The 21,466-nt window shown below is 40.5% G+C and overlaps 1 protein-coding gene across 1 annotated transcript; it reads right to left on the bottom strand.

Moving 5' to 3' along the window:
• Positions 1 to 19,446: 19,446 nt before the first annotated feature.
• LOC109173927 lies at positions 19,447 to 20,581 on the bottom strand. Its single transcript, XM_019323251.1, has 2 exons — positions 19,873 to 20,581; positions 19,447 to 19,802 (listed from the first exon to the last, which is right to left on the bottom strand). The coding sequence occupies exons 1-2, from the start codon at positions 20,579 to 20,581 to the stop codon at positions 19,447 to 19,449; spliced, it is 1,065 nt and encodes a 354-aa protein (XP_019178796.1).
• Positions 20,582 to 21,466: the final 885 nt, after the last annotated feature.

Genomic DNA, 21,466 nt, shown 5'->3' with positions numbered 1-21,466 from the left:
CATCTCCAATAAGCCCCTTAATAAGTACCTACTGGTACATATTCATTTCTATAATTTCCTATTTTAAGAAGAAATTACTCAATCAATTGCTTCACTATTTTAAGTTTGAGTAAAGCAATTGTACTTCAACAACAAACGTGTTGTGATATTTATTTTCTTTCATTTTTGAGAATTATAAATCCATCAAGGATTTTCATATAAACATTAGTGTCTAATGACCCATAATTTCTAGGTCATGACTTTAATAAGCTGCATATCTAGAATTATTCTGCCAATCATGTAGCGGAACTTTTAATAATATTTATCATGGGAGAGTATACTTGATTATGGGTTTCTGCGTGAACCCTTATGCTACAGACTCGCTTTATATCTCACCACCTTGTCATTCTTGTTTTTCCTTTATACAAACACCATTTGTAACCTACAGGGTTAATACTTCAATGGTGTATAAAAGGATTAGCGAGTTGAGCTATATATGCCTTTAATTGCTCTCTTTATACGTTAATCAATCTAGGCGCTTCTGGCACATAGCTCTGGATCCAGATTGTCATATAATATGAGCAATTTTGAAGGCAACTGTGTTGTCGACAACTTATAATATTTTCAAGAATTTCTCCCATATATATATATAAAAGTAATTTTCAAAGTTAACCAGATTATAGTCATTTCCCAAGGATATTTATATCTGGTTGTTCCGCAACCCAGTATTATGAATATTTGGTGCACCAATAATTTTACTGGGCTTTTTCTCGTCGTCTGGACGATCGTCTTAAAGATATAACTTTTTAATATTTCAAGAGCTCTAAGATTTTCAAGAGTGACATAAAAAACTTTACTAGATCTAGTTGTTTGTCGATTCTTTATTTTTCTATCCCAATGAATCTCCCGTACTTCTGGCATCAAGGAGTATTGATAGATATCAATGGTCCAATTTTGGGGAATATGTATGGGACCTAGTCACTCTTTTTATGAAATAGATTATTTGGCAGATTTCTTTATGAACTTCTGGTTCAATCTAATTGGTACGTGGATTTAATTTTTGAAGATCATTTCATGAAATTTCTCGGCATTCTATTTCAATTTTGATCATATCTCCCCCTAATGCCGTGAACCGATCTTCATGCAGTCAGCGTATCCATCGCGTCTCTCTCAGGGGCTTTAAATATTGGAGACAATAGATGGAGGTTTAGATGGATACGCTATGGTGGTTATGTAATAGATTGGACTGCATTCATATGAATAGAAACGCAGATTTGGGAAATGTTTGTTTGAAAACCACGTATTAGATGTAAGGGGGAATAAGGATATGCATTGTGCCGAAATTTTTAGCATAAATATTGCTTTTCCCCAACAAGTATCCGGCACATTGAAATTTTGAAAAATAATGGTTTAGTAATAAGCCATAACTTTATTAATTAGCTAAACCATTTGGGTAAGAGCATAAGGTACTTGATACTCCGCCTTAATGCATAATGTCATATAATAATCGTCGAAAAAAGGACGAAGTTCATAGGATAATCCGAAAATTAGGCATTATTATCCATAAGATGCTAGATCATATCCGTCTTTTTAGATAATAAAGAACGAGTAACATATGTCTACTCATCAGATGAAGGATATTTGATCAAAGTAGATATTTGATCGGATGAAGGCATTTCAATTTATAAAAAAAATTGATGGAGTAAAAGTGAAGCTCTACCGGAATCGACAAAGGAAACCTTATCAATAATTGCAGGAAGAAGTTAGATGTTTGTCTAAAGATCTTCCAAAATAAAACATCACTGAAAATATGTTGAATGAAAAAGTAAGTCATCAATATGACCAACAAGAGCGTTTGCTTCAGGCAAGGCAACTTGGTTGGATTCAACAATGTGATGTTCATTTAGGTTTCAACAAAATGTTTCGAGGTGTAGCACGCACGTGATCAGTGCCTTTTTCACCAACAATTGAAGCATATTTGCTGCTGGGCCAGAATGATGATCATATGAATGTGGTCGTCGAGATGGATCACTTCACTGTTTATTTTGGTTTCGAGAGTTATTGTTGCCACCTTTGCCTTGATTCGTAGCGTGACCTCTTCCTCAGCAACTCTTGGCGTTGCATGACTGAGCAACGTTGTGTGCTTCGGGCACTAGTGCAGAGTTAAATTGGGTAATAGCCCCAAATTATAATCCGTCACTGACTTTAAAATCTTGAAAACTCAAGCTAAGGCAGTCAAATTGTGTCTGAGGAAGGGCTAGGGATATTTTCTAGTTAAAACTATCCTCCAGGGATTTCAATAAGGCATAGCGGTCCTTTTTCAAAAAGGTATTCATTTTTCAGATGGTGGCGAGGGGGAAAAAAGGAAAAATAGGGCTTTTAGCTTTCAAAGCCTCATCGCTCGTTGACTTCTGAGTAATTGCTCCCATTGAAACCAAGCTCGGTGAATTCACACTTGGTGATAGCAGCCAAGATCGAGATTTTTCAAAAAAATCTATATATACTAAGGCTGGCTTAAAAACGAAGGTCCACCTCTAAAGAATAAGTCGCATAATAATAAAACTATATATTATGCTAATAAGACAGAATATGCATATGAATTCATCATATTATCCAAAATAAATTACACAAAATAGCAATTTAAAGTCTGAGCATATTCAATAATAATTGAATGGCAATTTGAAAGCAATATAGTTCTCAATGCTTTTTAAAAAAATCAAATTGCTAGCCCAAATCAATGTATACATATAATTTAGGCCTAAATAAAACATGTATATGTTATATGTATATCATAAAGGGTTAAATCATCATAGGCCCAAAATATAATAACATAAAACTAGATCCAAAAACCAATTAGAAGGGCCCAAGACACACATTTTTGTTGTAGTAAATAGGATTGGACCCAAAAGAAAAACTAAGGCCCACAAAATTTTAATATTAAGATCTGGGCAAAAAAAATCCAAGCTCAGATCCATATTAAAATAAATAAATAAATAAAACAAGGGTGAAAACCCTTATTCTCAAAGAAACCAGAGGCGCGGCTTGGAAAAACAATGAAACCATCGCGAATGTTTGGACGCAAAGCCAGAGCCGTCGGAGCTCCACGCCGCGGCCTTCTACTGGAGCACCGGGCAATCGCGGGCTTCCGGGACCTCGATCTTCCCCGATCGAAAGCAAAAGGTACCATCATCGGTATTCGACCGGCGGAACGAAAAACATTTCGGAATGAATTCTCAAAAACAGGCGTGCCGCAGCTGCCTTTCGCGGCCGGGGCATCGCACAACCCGCACAGTCGCCGCGGCCCGAATCTGTGACCGCCGCAACTTTCCACCTGCTCGCAGCTAGCGAGAATGAAAACGCTGATTTGGACGCCGATCAGCGATAACCGACGCTAAGGTAGGTTTGGGTGGTTGTTTTGTTTTCGATTTTGATTTTCGTGTTTTTTGTTTAAAAAAAACTGAGATGTCAAAATACAACAGAATTATATATACAGATACTATACGAAAATCTGTAAAAATTCCATATTTACATATGATTTGGTTTGGGTTTTTTTCTTGATCCTGAGCTCTGTGAATTAATCACTCGGAAATCATGTATATATTCGTGCGAAAAATATATATACCCAGAATGTGTATACAAAAACTTCAGAAAACGCACGTGTATAATCATATGGTATGATTTTGATTTGGTTTATAATTTTTTGAAAAACATACATGCTGAGAAAAAAACTTGTTCGAAGGTGTAGAAAAAACTGAGTTTGAATAAAAATTTAGAATATTTTGCTTTGAAAACCATTTGTCTTTCGTTTTTTATTTTTTCGACGGTTCAAAGCAGAAATTATCAATTTATGTTCATACATTTCAATGTGTATACAAAAAAATGAGCAAACACAATGCACAAACCAATATATACATATGATATGTATCATAGGATATAAACATATCACATATTAAACAATATCCGAAAGCATATAAACATCAGATGGATTGACTGAATTTCCAGAATAGAATTATTCAAATATGAACGGGATTGAGCGTGCTGATAATGTGTTGTAATGTTGATAACGTGTTGTAATGTTGTTTGTTTGTGCCCATTGGCCATTAACTCTAACCGATGAACTTGAACTTTTTAGGAAGAAAGAAATAGACAAAAGTGAAAAGGGTAATGATTTCATTCATCAACATCACTTACATTGTACATGGGAATATATATAAGATAATCGTAACGGTAAACATAATGAGGATGTACGTTACATAATAATGTCCACTAAGTATATATATTTAGCTTTAGTTGCAATGGGTAACCCCTTCTCTCAGATCAAAAAAAAAAAAATTACACCGACATTTTTTTGTTCCAGTTAAGAGTCTAACATTATTGGCTCTTATTAGATTTGTAGAAATAAAAATTAAAATAGGCTATGAGTCTAGGACCAAAAATGTCTTTTACTCTATTTTATATATATATTGTGCGGGAAGTTAAAAACGAGGATTTTGTTTTTAATAATAGTATTGATTGATTGATTAGATTAATTATAAAATAATGGCATGTAATTTTAATCTAAATTATTAATCACTATACTCGTATGCATTAGATTAATAGTAAAATAATGCGTAGAAATAGTTTTAAAATATTATGGCTTTTCGAATTAAATATTCTTTTTCATTTTTCATTTTTTATTGCTACCCTTATTACTAATAAGTGTTTGTACGGAAGTTAAAAAGTAGAATTTCATTTTTAATAATACTATGGAAGTATAGATTATTAACAATGTTTGCAAAACACGTTAGGCGCCCCCTAGGCGCTTGATTACTTTTTTTTTTTTTTTTAATTTTAAATTAAAAATTGTAAAAATTCACTAATAAAACATAAGGTTCCCATAGTTTTTTCTTACAAACTATTTATTTAAGTGGCTATAAAATTGTTCAAAAAATTGTTAAAATCATCTAAATACATAAAAAAAAAAAAAAAAAAAAATTGTCCAAAACGGATAATCGAGTCAAAAGTTATGCCTTGTCAAAGTTTCTACACTTTACAACTTAAAAAAAAAAACACCAGTTCAGCCGGGCTAGGCGCGATTTTTGCAACACTGATAATTAATAATTGATTTTTTTTTTATTTTTTGCAAAATCTTCCTTATATTCATTAGATTAATAGTAAAATAACGCCTTGTAATTTTAATCAAAATTATAAATGATCGATTCTTTTCCATTATATTTTTGAAAAATCTTCAATATATTCATGTTCATTAGATTAATAGTAAAATAACGTGTAGAAATAATTTTAGAACATTATGGCTTCTTGAATTATAGATTGTTTTCCATTTTTCTTTCTTTACTGCTAACCTTATTATTATTAAGTGTTTAGGCGGGAAGTTAAAAAAGAAGATTTTAATAATGCCCTGTAATTTTAATATAAATTATTAATAACTTATTCTTTTCCTTTTTTTTTTTTTTGCAAAATTTTCCTTATACTCATATTCATTAGATTAATATTAAAATTGTTGCAATTGTGTTGTTTGTGCCCGTTGGCTTTTAGCTTCTAACCGGTGAATTGAGACAATGAACATGAGAGTAAAGAGCAAAGGAAAATAGAGAGACAAACTAGATTGGACAAGGGATTCTTATTCAACATCATCACCCATGTACAAAAGCTACAACATATATATAATATATAAATGTAATAATGGGTACAATAATGATAATCATAAGACGGACCGTTACATCCGTTATACTAATAATGTCCACTTAATGTATATCTTTATAACACTCCCCCTTGGACATTATTTGTCAACAATCTTGCCTCGTTAAAAACTTGCTAGGAAAATCCGGTGGGAAAAATGATAAACATTATTTTTTAGTGTTATTTTAAATAATCTTTTTATAGTTAATTTGCAATAATTGATTGATTTTATATCTATTTTTATTTATTATTGTTTTGAATAGCTTTGTTAATATTTTCCAATTTTAGGTTGTTTTTATTATTATATTTGTTTATTATTTGATTTTTGTTGGTCCAGTAATTATTGATCTTAATTTCATAATAATAATAGTTATAGTAGTACATGATCAGTAGGAGTTTAATAGATGTAGATTAGTTATATATGGTCTCTAATAACTTTTATTATTATTATTATTATTATTATTATTATTATTATTATTATTATTATTATTATTATTAATAGGTTAGTTAATAAGATTGTATCAGCATGTTTGGAGTCCATGAAATAGCTGTTCTTCTCCCTTCTTTTCGTCAATGGCGGTCGACGCACGAGAGAACAGAGGCGCAAGCTCAGCGAACAAGAACCAATCTTCCGCAGACCAATTCCTCTGGCGATCTGAGCGGAGAGCGGAAGGCCTGAACACTATAAATAGAGAACAGACCTCACATCAGAGGATCATCAATATCACCCCGGAGAATTCCGGTGGTTTATAGCAGTTTCTGGTCTGGTGTAGCAGCTTTGGATTTGGCGGGTTGCGAATATGATGAAGAAGATTACATTTGCAACAACAACATTCACACGGCAATTCTTCCTTTCTCTTTATTTTTAATTGTGTTCAATTTATCATTTATATTGGAAATTGGTGCTGTGTGAACTGATGTTAATTCCATTTGCATTCTTTCTTGAGATCATTTGTTTAGTTAATCCTTTCTTTAATTACGTTTAGCATGGATACTTTAAATGTTTAGTTAATTGTTTCTTTAATTATGTTAATTCCAGTAGCACTTTGATCAGTATGTTTATCAGGAATGTTTTATATTAATTTATTTAATCACTTATGTCTTATATTATTCTGTATTGCGATTAGTTGTTACTTTTCTGAGTTTTATTGATCGTTATCTTTGGCATTTGATTCTAGTACTTTACATTATCAAGTCAATTATTTATAAGTTTAGTCGTTATTAAATTGCATCGTACAATTCCCTGTGGGATCGACCCTTGCTAAAGCACACTATCTTTACCATGACTCGTGCACTTGCGAGGACTTAAATTAAAAATTGTCCATCAATTTTGGCGCCGTTGCCGGGGAATTGTTTATTTTGCAATTTAATTTGCTGTGTTCTTTTTCTTTCTTTAATTGCTTGATTTTTTTATTTTATTTTTCGCTATCCTTTCATTATTGTCATCTTCTTCAGTTTTGATCTTGCATTTTATTTAAGTCATTCGTCCATTTAAAAACTGCTTTATATTTGTTTTTGCTTTCGCTATTCTCTTTATCTAATTTTCTCATTTCTTAACTGCTTGATTCTTTAATGCTATCTCTTTCTTATTATTTAGTTTGTTTTTTTCCTTTTTAAGCTTGCTCATTTATTTAATTCATTGGTCCATTCTATTTTCTAAAAATTCTATTTTCATTCTCAATCACACAAAAAAAAAAAACCAAAATTTGGAAAATTTTACATTTTAATATGTACTCTTTTTTATCAAACCAAAATAATTCTTATAATGATGATTATGTACAAGCAAATTCAATTAATGTTTCTAATCAAAGGCCTGTGCATGACCCGTTTTATAATTCGGGTAGGGAAAATCACTCGAATTTTTCTTGGAATAATCAAAATGATTTTCAGCCAAACTATCCTAATTTATATTGGGGTAATAATCAAAATAATTTTCAATCAACTTCACCCCAATTTGAAAAACCATCTTTGGAGGACTCCTTGAATGATTATATACAGGCTTGCAATAGGCGATCAAAAGCACATGATCAATGGTTCCAGATGCACCAGATGCAACAAGAAGCTTATGAGGACCAAATGCAACAAGAAGCTTATGAGCACCAGATGCAACAAGAAGAGGATGAACAACGATTGCAACAAAATGAGGCTTGCTTTAAAAGATTGGAAGCACATTTAGAGCAAATTGCTAAATTTGTGCAAGGGAATGTGCCAGGTAAGTTACCTAATCAACCTGAGGATGCTCTGAATGATGAAAACAAATTAAAAGATAATATCACTTCTAAACCAACTGAAATAATAGAAAAATTGCATAATGATGTTGATGATATTATTGTTGAAAATGATGAGCCTCAATTGCATAAATCTGATACAAATTTACCAAAAATGTCCTTGATGAAACTGTTGAGTTTTCAAATTTGAAATCTATGAATTTGTCTGATAAATCTAACCAGTGTTTTGTAGTTAAGGGGTTGAATTTTGCAGAAGATGGTACGTTGGAGTTCGAAAAACTCCAAAACGAAAATCTTTTGAATGACGTTGATAATAAAGAATGTTATTCTTGTTATTCTCAAACTGCTTGGCTGAATGAAAATTGCACAAAAACAAAATCTAATAAAGGAGGACTCTCTTTGTCTTCTTTTCTTTCCTCTCACAACATTGAGGACAATGTTGAAAATAAGTGTGGGGAAGGGGTTCTACCCACAAATCATAAAAAATTGAAAAATTTCAAAATTTTTAATTTTCTTAAATCTTTTTATTTTTAAATTCTAGCATTAGTTTGAGCTTTATCCATAAGTCTTTTAAATATTCGGTGATAAAAATAATGCAGATTTTTGTCAGCTCTTAGTGTGTATATTGCTTTTGACTAGTTGTTAATTTCTTTAATTTTTTATCTTTGTCAAATAAAAAAAAAAACAAAAACAAAAAAAAAACCAAAATTCAAAAAAAAAATTAATTGTATATACAAAAATAAATAAAATATGAAAATTACAAATACCCTTATATGTTTTATGCATTTTCTTTGATAGTTTATATGTAGGTTTCACTTTATTTTACCTCTTTCAAATTCTTAAATAAATTTTTGAGTGCTATAAATTATGGTGTAGTGTGTTGGTTCAAGGATCATCTTTGTGGCATAATTGAGGTGAAAAATCTTTTTAAAAAAGATTTAAAAAATATATTTAAAAATAAATAAGAGTGTTTTATTTATTTATTTTATTTGCAATAAATCAGAGATGCTACTCCGCTGAATCAGCCACATATACACATGTACCATAAATAAATAAATAAGTGTCGTGGTCTGGTTTATGAGTACACACAAAATTGAAAACCCAAACAAGTTTGGCGTAAAATGCGAGGTTTTTGGGGAAGTTCTCTTTGAAAAGTCAAAATAGAAAAATAATGAGTAAACTTTGGAAGAGACGAGCAATTGTATTTCAATTTTAATAAATGCCTTGATCCTGATTTCCTTCATGTTTTGCACCTGCACTATGATAGAATATTTCTGAATTTTGTTTAGGTTGAATTTGGTGAAATTTTCATATTTATTTTATTAATTTTTTGTATAGTTCATATAAGGGGTGTCAGCACACGAGCACACGTTTTATATTTATTTTAGTTGTTAAAGTTTTTAATTTCTAGTCAAATGTTTTATACATTCTTTGAGTTGGCACTAACTTTACATTGGTGACAATAAATTTGAAAGTCTATTTGGATAAAACTCGATCTTATGTTTGATTTTATTTTAATCTCTTTTCTTTTTAATAATGTCTTTGCTTGAGGACAAGCAAAAAAATAAGTGTGGGGAAATTTGATAAACATTATTTTTTAGTGTTATTTTAAATAATCTTTTTATAGTTAATTTGCAATAATTGATTTATTTTATATTTATTTTTATTTATTATTATTTTTAATAGCTTTGTTAATATTTTCTAATTTTAGGTTGTTTTTATTATTATATTTGTTTATTATTTGATTTTTGTTGGTCTAGTAATTATTGATCTTAATTTCATAATAATAATAGTTATAGTAGTACATGATCAGCATGAGTTTAATAGATGTAGATTAGTTATATATGGTCTCTAATAACTTTATTATTATTATTATTATTATTATTATTATTATTATTATTATTATTATTATTATTATTATTATTATTATTATTATTATTATTAGGTTAGTTAATAAGATTGTATCAGCATTTTTGGAGTCCATGAAATAGCGGTTCTTCTCCCTTCTTTCCGTCAATGGCGGTCGACGCACGAGAGAACAGAGGTGCAAGCTCAGCGAACAAGAACCAATCTTCCGCAGACCAATTCCTCTGGCGATCTGAGCGGAGAGCGGAAGGCCTGAACACTATCAATAGAGAACAGACCTCACATCAGAGGATCATCAATATCACCCCGGAGAATTCCGGCGGTTTATAGCAGTTTCTGGTCTGGTGTAGCAGCTTTGGATTTGGCGGGTTGCGAATATGATGAAGAAGATTACATTTGCAGCAACAACCTTCACACGACAATTCTTCCTTTCTCTTTATTTTTAATTGTGTTCAATTTATCATTTATATTGGAAATTGGTGTTGTGTGAACTGATGTTAATTCCATTTGAATTCTTTCTTGAGATCATTTGTTTAGTTAATCCTTTCTTTAATTACGTTTAGCATGGATACTTTAAATGTTTAGTTAATTGTTTCTTTAATTATGTTAATTCCAGTAGCACTTTGATAAGTATGTTTAGCAGGAATGTTTTATATTAATTTATTTAATCACTTATGTCTTAAATTGTTCTGTATTGCGATTAGTTGTTACTTTTCTGAGTTTTATTGATCGTTATCTTTGGCATTTGATTCTAGTACTTTACATTATCAAGTCAATTATTTATAAGTTTAGTCGTTATTAAATTGCATCGTACAATTTCCTGTGGGATCGACCCTTGCTAAAGCACACTATCTTTACAATGACTCGTGCACTTGCGAAGACTTAAATTAAAAATTGTCCATCAAAAAACCTAAACAAGAAAATAGTACAAGGTATATGCATATGGTATATTTGAATACATTCATGCCTCGTTAAAAACTTCACTAGGAAAATCACGTGGGAAAAACCTAGTTGAAGAAAAGAGTACATGAATTTGAAAAATCGTATATTATACTGATTGCCTCGTTAAAAACTTTAACTTAAGAATTTGCCTTCAAGGCATAATCTTCAGGATTTTGAGGTTTGTCTATTAAGTATTTGCCTTCAAGGCATAATCTTCAGGATTTTGAGGGTTGTCTATTAAGTATTTATATACAACTCCCTCCATTAACATATCATACTCATACCGCGTTAAAAACCGCACTAGAAAAATCCATTGGGAAAAACCTATTGAGGAAAATAGTACATGGTATGTATATGCTGCAAAAATATAATTATTAGTCCTTTTAAGACCCAATCTACAGGATTGACTCGAGTGAATATATACGCTGCAAAAAGTGCAACTATTAGTCTTTTTAAGACCCAATCTACAGGATTGACCAATCTATAGGATTGCTTCGAGTGAATGTACCTCCCGTCTCCCCCTGAAGATAACAATCTTCAAATTCTACATTACTTAAAGTAAAATCATTGTTTCAAAAAGGGTGTAGAGAAGGGGTATGGTACAATCTTCATGATTGCCATTAGAATTTATCATATTTTATCATGATCATCTGGACCAATGAAATTATTATAGTTTATATTTTGTTGCTCCCCCAAAATATAATAATTTTCTTTACCTACGCATATCAATCTTATGGATATTTTGTAGGTATACATTTGCTAATTTGTCACTGGAGCAAATCTTCTGGACAAATATTTTATCACTCTTCTAGATTTCATGTGGATCAAGGTATTTTATACCATTGACAGGATAATAGGGCTGGCACCCGACCCGAATCACAAATGGGCATTGACTCAGCATCGCATGGGAACCCAACGGGCATAACTCCAACGGTTAGGAATTCCAACAGGTACCACCTTACTATCATTGAAGCCAGCATTGAAGCCCCCATTGATGAGAGAGAATTAAAGGCTAGGCTCCCCATTTATGTCCCATGTTGTTACCGTTAGGACTCTAAGTATAAATGGGGCTCTCCTCAGCTAGCAGAGGACACGGTACTTTCGATACTAAGACAAAAGGCAATACAACTATTGTTACTTTCTTATTCGTTACTCTTATATTATATTTCTGGTAACATATTTACCGTCATTGGTGCTTTCATTGAGAGCCTGAGTCCAATACTCAAGCAGGCTACGACACACACAACTCATTCCTCTTTCAACAGCAAGCTTGAAAGAATGGTGTCCCTCAACGTGAACAATGGCAATGCCTCAGGTGACCTCCGGGACCAACTCACCAACAATCGCGGAGGGGACCTCCGAGAACAGCTCAACAGCGGGAGGCCCGGGGACCTTCGAGACCAACTCAACAATGGAGGAGACCTCCGAGTCCAACTCCACAATGGAGGGGCGAACCAAGTCATGAACCTCCAGGCGGCCATTCAGCAAGCAGTGACGGCGGCACTAAACCAAGTGGCGGTGGGACTACAAGGCCAAGTTCCCCCGCCGCGGCCTCAGGAAATAGAGGTAGAATCCCCACGGAGGGTGGATGCCCAGGACGCGACTCGTGCCGCGAGGTACGCAGGGCGTCGCACTAGGACCGGGGGTCCGGGAGAGGGCACCCAAAGAAGCGGACCGGCCGAACGGCAGCCCAGGCCCTCCCGCTCTGCCTTAGAACGGTTGGGACACGGGGCGCCCGCTCGGCAAAGACCGGAGTCGCGTGCCGAGGGGTCCTCCGCTAGAGGCCCTCGCCGACACGAGGAAAGAGAAGCGGAGAGATCGCCCACAGAAAGGATGGGCGAGTCTCGTGCGCCGGCCTCCCGCCTCTGCTTCTTTCCTTTGGGACGAGTCGGCCCTGCGTCAACACTCGGAAGAGCGACGCTTCGATGAACCGGCCCCGCGTCGGCACTCGACGGAGCGACGCGTCGATGAGCCGGCTCCGCGTCGGCACTCAGCGGGCGAACGACGCGTTGGTGAGCGGGTTCCACATCGACACTTGGATGGACGAAACGTCGAGGAACCAGCTCCACGTCGACACTCAGATAGACGACACGTCGATGAACTAGCCCCACACATGGAGGAGCGGCAGCCGGCACCCTGACGAATCAGCCCTGGTCGAAAGGCTGCAGAGAAGGATCGAGGAGTTAACAAGAAGGGTGGAGGCACGGGAGCAGTCGCCGGAACCCGAGGTACGAATGGCAGCACCGTTCTCCCCAAGCATCATGGACGTACCTCTGCCGAGGGACTTCAGGTTACCCGCCATCAAGGCATACACGGGAGCCACTGACCCACGTGTCCACATGACTAGGTACAAGGCTGCTATGGTGATGATTGGGGCAGGGGACGCCATCATGTGCCGAGCGTTCTTATCCACCCTGGATGGAACGGCCCAAGATTGGTTCAACACCATCCCGGACGGGTCGATCCAAAATTTTGGAGAGTTGTCCAAAAGCTTCCTGACATACTTCTCTGGTAGCATACAGCGTAAGAAACCGTTCTCTCACCTCTGTGTAGTAAAGCAAGATAGAGGTGAGAGCCTCAAAGACTTCCTGATCAAGTGGAAAAAGGAAGTCAATAATGTCTACGACTTCGACTCCAAGGCGGCGATCCCGATATTCATCCACGCCTTGAGATCGGGGTATTTTCACAAGCAGCTGAACACCCACCACCCCCGTTCTTATGAAGATTTGATGAGGACCGCTAGCCGCTATGCCGAAGCAGAGGACGTCGACAGGAAAAAGAAAGATGAGGAGGACGGCAGGAAAAACGGGAAACCTGGGAAAGCTGGTCCGTCCAGCCAGGCACCACGTTCGAACCACCCGGCCGCAGGGAAGGGCCGGGACCATGAACGGCCTCGCCTGGTTCCCCTGCGTAACCTAACTCCTCTTACCCATCCCGTCAGCGTCATCCTAAAACAGGCTGAGGAGATGGGAATAGTCGAGTTCCCACCAGAGTGCATGAAGGTCTCCCCAGAAGGAGACCAAGCAAAGTACTGCAGGTTCCATAGGCAACCCGGACATGACACGGATGAATGTAACGTACTGAAGAGACAAATAGAAGAACTCATCCAACAGGGCTACTTCCGGCATTTCGTCAAGCGATCCAAGCAGCAGCAACAGCCGCAGCGCGATCCATCAAAAAATCCACCAAAAAATGTCTGGAGGAAGGAGGATGGCGCCGAGCCATCCACCTCGAACGCCAAGAAAAGAGAACATGACCAGATATCTGAGCAGGATGATAGCGAGAAGGAAACGGAGGTGGCGCCCAGGCGATAAAAGAAACACACCATACACTTTATCTTTGGTGGACCTGAGGGGGGCGACACACCCACAGAAAGGAAAAAGTAGAGCAGACAGCTGTACGTGGGAGAAGTGGTAAGTCTTCCCAAAGGAAAGAAGCAGAGGCGGGAGGCCATCACTTTCTCTGACGAGGACCTCCCCGAGGGCCCCTTACCCCATCGCGACGCACTTGTGATCAAGATGGATATCAATGATACGATCGTACATCGCATCTTGGTCGACACAGGAAGCTCGGTTAATGTGATGTACTATGACGCTTTCACCAAGTTAGGGCTACCCAGAGGCCAGCTCAAAGAGGTACGAACTCCACTCTCTGGGTTTACTGGGGATTCGGTGGAAACAGAAGGGTCGGTGACCCTGCCCGTGGAAATAGGCACGAGCCCCAATATTCGCAAGCTGGAGATGGAGTTCATCGTGGTAAGACTCACCTGTGCGCACAACATCATACTCGGGAGGCCAGCACTGGAGGACCTCAAGGCCATAGTATCGGTGGAACACTTGTGTATGAAGTTCCCCACTCCGAATTGAATAGGAGTCGTCAGAGGTGACCGACAGGCAACCCGCAGTTGCTACGTGAAGGCATGCAAGAAGATTGGCAGCAAGGACCTACAGGTCCACACGATCGCGGAGAAAATTTTCAAAGAAGAAGAGGCCTGGCCCCGCGCCGAGCCCGTGTCAGAGACGGAAGATATAGTTCTGGATCCCTCCAGACCAGACCGAGTGGTGAAGATCGGCACAAGCTTAAGCCCAGAGCTAAGGGCCCAGATAGTGGATGTAATCCGCCGTTCTCACACGGTGTTCGCATGGGGGCCAGAGGACATGCCGGGCATAGATCGAAGGATCATAACCCACAAGCTCGCAGTCGACCCCAGCAGAAAACCAGTGCATCAGCGAAAAAGGTATATGTCGGCAGAACGAAGAGAGTTCGTGAAAAAGGAGGTGACCGCATTACTCAACGTAGGGCACATCAAGGAGATTTACTACCCACAGTGGCTGAGCAACGTAGTCTTGGCTCCCAAAGGATCAACGTGGAGGATGTGCGTAGACTACACGGACCTCAATAGGGCATGCCCTATGGACCGTTTTCCACTACCCAATATAGATCAATTGGTGGATGAGACGGCAGGGTGTGAACTCATGAGCTTCATGGACGCCTTCCGTGGGTACCATCAGATATCCATGCATGAGGAGGACGCCGAGAAGACCGCCTTCACCACTCCCGAGGGGATATTCTGCTACTTGGTCATCATGCCGTTCGGATTGAAGAATGCCGGGGCCACATACACTCGCATGGTGGCAAAGCTGTTCAAGACAGTACTGGGACGAAACATGGAAGCATACGTGGATGACATGATCGTCAAAAGTCGCAAGGCCACCTCCCATGCCGAGGATCTCAACGAGGTATTTTCCATTATGAAGAAATTTAATTTGCGCTTGAACCCAAAAAAATGCACCTTCGCCGTTGATGGGGGCAAATTTTTGGGCTTCATGGTCACTAGGAACGGCATTGAGCCGAATCCAGAAAAAGTAAGGACTATCCTTGACATGGAGCCTCCGCGGTCCATAAAGGAAGTCCAGAGACTCAACGGGCGTCTGGCGGCCTTAGGCCGTTTTCTATCTAAATCGGCTGAACGTTCCCTCCCCTTCTTCCAAATCTTGAAAAAGAGCAAAGGGTTCGAGTGGACGCCAGACTGTCAAAAGGCCTTCGAGGAGTTGAAAAAATACTTGTTGTCCCCGCCCCTGCTTGCAAAGCTAGAGGCAGGTGAAGCCCTAATTTTGTACTTGGGCGTGTCACAGGGTGCGATCAGCTCCGTGTTGGTCAAAGAAGAAGGAGGGACTCAGCTTCCCATCTACTACGTAAGCAAAGCCCTACACGACGCAGAGCTCCGATACAGTGTGTTGGAGAAGACAGTATTTGCCATAGTCACTTCATCAAAAAGGTTGGCTCACTACTTCCAAGCTCACCCCATCCACGTACTCTCACACCAGCCGTTGGGGAGCTTCCTCCGGAATACTAACAGCTCCGCCAGGATGGCACGGTGGGCCATGCACCTCAGTCAGTTTGACATAGATTTCAAACCAAGGCCCGCCATCAAAGGCCAAGCCCTTGCAGACTTTATAGTGGAGTGCACAGCTCGGGAAGTGACGGACCAGGTAGAAACTGAAGATAGAGGGTGGTGGACCTTGTCCACAGACTGCTCTTCGAACAGCAAAGGTTGCGGCGGTGGCGTAGTACTCATTACTCCGGAGGGGTTCCGCGCCTACTATGCCATCCGATTCCACTTCAAATTATTTAACAATGAGGCCGAGTACGAGGCCCTCCTCAATGGACTGCGATTGGCGGCGGGACTACGAGCTGAGAAGGTCCGAATTCGATGCGATTCCAAGCTGGTAGTCAGCCAGGTGTCTGGGGAGTATGAAGCCAACGAAGGAAGCATGCAGAAATACAGAGACGCGGTGTTGAGAACCCTGCTCGAGTTTGAGGGATACGAGATACACCAAGTACCGAGAGAGCAGAACGCCAACGCCGACATGCTCTCAAAGCTAAGTACCGGAGTCCCCAGCCACATTAGGAAGATCGCTCGACTGGAAGACCTCGAGACTTCAAGTATCGACGTTTCGTGGGTCTTCCCTGTGCAGACTAGGGAGCCATGTTGGATTGATCATATCAAACGATACAAGGCAGATGGCACCCTACCGCAAGACGAGGCAGACGCAAAGGTAACGAAGTTACGGGCACCCAGCTACGTTGTCTTGGGCGATAAACTGTACAAACGCTCCTACAATGGCACGTTACTGAGGTGTCTATATCCAGATGAAGCGAAGTTGGTGATAAAAGAGGTCCACGAGGGGGTATGCTCCGCGCACCAAGGGGCGTACACCATCGCACGCCGCATCATGTTACAAGGGTATTTTTGGCCCAAAATGCTGAGGGACTGCGCCGAGTATACAAAGCGATGTCCCAAGTGCCAAGAATTCCAAGCACTGCCGGGTCGACCTGTGACGAACTACACCCCGGTAAGCACCGCGATTTCTTTTTCGAGATGGGGAATTGACCTGGTAGGGGCCCTTCCCACGGGGACTGGAAGCAGGAAGTACATCATTGTGGCCATCGACTATTTCACGAAATGGGTGGAGGCCGAGCCCCTGGCGAACATCACCGCAGCAAGGTGCAAAAGGTTTGTCGAGAAAAACATCCTGTATCGTTTCGGTATCCCTCTCCAGGTAATCACAGACAATGGCCGTCAGTTCGAGGCACGAGAATTTTCAGAATTCTTAGCAGGATGGGGCGTTAAGCATAGTCGGGTGGCGGTATCTTATCCTCAGGCGAATGGGCAAGTGGAGAATGCGAATAGAACCATCTTCGACGGCCTCCAGAAAAAGCTAGAAGTGGCTGGCGGAGCCTGGGTGGAGGAACTCGACGGCATCCTCTGGGCCTATCGCACGACACCCAGAAGGGCCACCGGGGAAACCCCGTTCGCACTCGCCTATGGATTCGAAGCTCGGGCCCCGGTGGAAGTAATCATACCTAGTAGAAGGGTGGAGGAGTTCGAGTCAGAACAAAATGAACTCCACCAAAGGGTGGATCTGAACTTCTTGGATGAGAAAAGAGAAGCGGCATTCTGCAAGATGGAGAACTACGGTCGTCAGCTAAAGTCCTACCACGACGCAAAAGTCCGACCCCGGTACTTCCAGGTCGGCGACCTTGTGTTGCGAAGAAGGGAAGTCAGCCAACCCCTTGAAGGGGGAAAATTCGCAAAGAAGTGGGAGGGGCCTTACGCCGTGGAGGAAGTCGTTCGCCCAGGAACATACAAGTTAAAAACTACAGGGGGAAGAATGATCGATCGGGTATGGAACTCGGAACATTTGATCAAGTACTTTCCATAAAAATCCTGTAGTAGCAATCATTGGAAATAGTACTTGGCAATCGCGGTCCGTCCGCTCTACACGCTAAAATTCTTGGAAATAATTTCTTACTTTCATGGTCCGTCCATGTTATTTACTAAAACAAATTCGTTATCATCTTTTACGAAATTTTCTGAAATAATATCTCGTTCTCATGGTCCGCCCGTGTTGTAAAAAATAAAAAATAAAAAAATAAAGAAGCTCGGATGGCCGAGGCATGCCTCGGCCAGAGGTTGGCCGAGACGCACGCCTCGGCCAAGGGCTGGCCGAGGCGCACGCCCCTCGGCCAAAGGGCTGGCCGAGGCGCACGCCTCGACCAACCGAGTCCATCTTGGCAAGCAAGCAAATATATATATATATATATATATATATATATATATATATATATATATATATATAACAACATGTTTATTCCGAAGTAACTGGTTTATTTCGAATATTCTAAAAATGGTAGCAAGTTGTTCAAACACAGAAAGCAAATTGTTCAAAGACATAGCTAGAAAGCAATGGAAAATCTCAAGTCTACGAACTACTCATGGTCCGAGAGCTCCTCAATCATAATCTGATCAAGTGGTACACTGGGGACGTTGCTAGTGTCGATGCCGTGAAACTCGTCCATCAAAGAATCCTCACGAGCATCCGTAACATCATCAGTGAATTCATTCTCAGCATCAGGATCCGGATTATTCTCTATTACAGGCAAGCCAAGGGACACGGGGTCAAAATTTGGAACCTTCTCCCTCAGCACTGAAAAAATCTCATGTTGCTTCGTGTACCGCCCAATGTTAAAAGCCACCTGTGCCTCGGCCTCGACCGCCTCTTGACCAGCTCCAGTTTTGAGGAATTCCCTAATAGCCTCAGGAGTGCTCATATAGTGCATCGCGTCCTCTTTGAACTCGGCTGAACTCTTGAAGGCCTCCACAGCCCGGCCAAGGGCATCAGCATGGCCAGCACGAGTCCTCTCATGGTCCTCCCGCTCCTTCCCTAGGGCAAGTTTGACCGCTCCATGCTCTTTCCTTAGGACATCAAGCTCGCTCACCAGTTTGCTCAGAGCCTCCTCCCGGGCCAACAGCGCTTGGTGCTCCTTCTTTAGCGCCCCAAGCTCGCCTTCCATCTTGCTCAAAGCCCCTTCTCGAATCGATAGCAGGTCCTTCAGGCTCTTGTTGTCCACATCCCTAATTTTAACATCCTCAATGAGCGCGTCCGTCACCCGTCGTCGTTGGGCATGAATGATCTGTCCCTCTAGCAGGGCTTGAAAGTAACAGACGTAGTAAGACAGGCCAGGGCAGAGAAAGAACATAAGTGTGAGAAAACTGACCTCAAAAATATGTTTAAGATAACGCTCTTGCAACATGTTGACATCCATGGCGACAAGGTGTTCCAAGTCCGCAGGAGGGGCGATACGAGCAGCATACTCAACCGCATCAAGACTCTTATTTATTAACGACGCTCCGGGTGGCACGTCCATTCCCAGTCGAATCAAGTTAGTCCGAACACGCGAGCCAGACTCAGTAGAAGTATCCCCTTGCACCTCGGGGGGTTAAGGGGGAAAAAGTAACGGCCGTGGGCGTGCGAGTCGGTGGAGGCTGCGTCACCCCCTCGGCAACCTTGGTTGGAGTAAGCACACGCACCCCCTCGGCAACCTTGGTTGGAGTAGGTACACGCACCCTCTGGGCAACCTTTGTTGGGGTAGGCGTACGCTCAACGTCCTTGGATGGAGTCGGCGTGCGTGCCAGCGAAGGCGGCATCACCTCCGTGGCCTCGGCTTTACCCTTCTCTACCTTGCTCTTCTTTGGGGAGGGGGGGGGGGGGGGATCCTGTCGCGACATGTATCGACCGGTTCTCGAAGATGAAGACATGGTACCTGAAATAAAAAGAAGACAAGTTAGAGTTAGTAGTTGATGAATAAAGATTAAGTAGTAACAGAAGAGTACCCGTGGGTGAAAGAACAGCCGGATGAGCCCTCACGAAGCCCAAACCCGCGAGCTTCCACTCGGTAGTATAATCAACGATCGATAAATGTCCATCCCCTAGTAAATCATCTACATCTCGGCGGAGGGAGGGACTCATGTCAGGAGTAGGAGGGCAACGTAAATGGGATCCCCACGTGACACGAAAGGGAGACTGATGACCCACAAGGGTGACAAAGACATATTTGGGTTTCCAATCCTTGTTATAAGTAGGACGGTCCTCAAAGAGTTTGAAATGCGGTCTGCTCGAAACCATGACAAATCCCTTACCCTCCTGAGAAGCCCTACCAACTATGAAAAGAGCCTGGAAAAGATCTAGCATGGGTTCTATCCCTTTGTCCTTACATATAGCAAGAAAGCCCGCAATTACCCGGTGACCATTGGGAACAAGCTGACCGGGGGCTATCTCGTAGTGGTTCATAAAATCTATCACAAACCTATGAAGGGGAAACCGCAGCCCAACCTGTAGCGACAGAAGATGGACCCCAAAATACTTATCCAGGGGTGGGTCGGTGATATTACCCCGAGGGTCAGGAGGGAGAGTCAGAACGTCAGGACTAAGGAGACCTCTAATATCATTCCAATCTCGTCCCCCTAATTGAGGCTGTATGGACAAGACAAGGGACTTATCAAGAACAGAATAGGAGGCCTTGCGTTTTTTCTTCTTTTTCATTTAGGGCTTAGGTGTAGGCGAGTCAGCAACAAACGGAAGAGGGGGAAAATTTTCAAAAAGAGGGGAATCATCAAGAAGGTATTCCTCATCAAAAGCAAGTTCTCCAACATCAATCAAAGGGGTGACATCCATTATGAAGCAAAAGACACTAACCTCACCTCGATTACAGATAAGCTCGCAAGACTTGGGTACAAAAACTGCCTGTCAGGAAAAAAGCGTGTCAAAAATAATAATAATAATAATAATAATGGCTGAGGCCGCGCCTCGGCCAAGTGGCTGAGGCGACGCCTCGGCCACAAGCCGATCCAAAAAAAAAAAAAAAAGGGGCTGAGGCCGCGCCTCAGCCAAGGCCGAGGCACACGCCTCTGCCACAAGCCGATAAAAAAAAAAAAAAAAAAAAAAAAGGGGGCCGGGCAGCGCCTCAGCCACAGGCCGAGGCCGCGCATCGCCTCGGCCACAAGCCGAGGCGTGGCGCCTCGATCAAAAGAAAAAAAAAAGGAAAAAAAAAAGGCAGGACACGTATACTCATATATACATAAATACATTGTAAAATAAATTGCAAAATAATAATGACAGCGGAAACTTACAGAGCTGTGGCAGAAAGTTGTTGAAGAAGTGCTCTCAAACTGCTCAGAGAGACAGAGGTTTATATTGGAGAGGAGCTTGAGATAAAAAAGTTAAGTGAAGCAGGAAAGGATTGGGAAAACACAAATCAGGGATTTGGAAGGCAAGTTAGGGATTTGGAAAACAAAACCAAATATCCTAAATCAAGCAGAATTCTACACAGGATCAAATAAAATATCCTAAATCAAGAGGATCCTACACAAGATCAAAATAGATTCAGCTTTACTCCCAAGTCAACTCAAACACATCCGTTGACTCAGG

Source organism: Ipomoea nil, unplaced genomic scaffold (assembly GCF_001879475.1).
Source record: "Ipomoea nil cultivar Tokyo-kokei standard unplaced genomic scaffold, Asagao_1.1 scaffold0497, whole genome shotgun sequence".
Taxonomy (NCBI): Eukaryota; Viridiplantae; Streptophyta; class Magnoliopsida; order Solanales; family Convolvulaceae; genus Ipomoea; species Ipomoea nil.
Note: the sequence above shows the minus strand (reverse complement) of the source record. Positions and strands in the feature narration are given on the sequence as shown.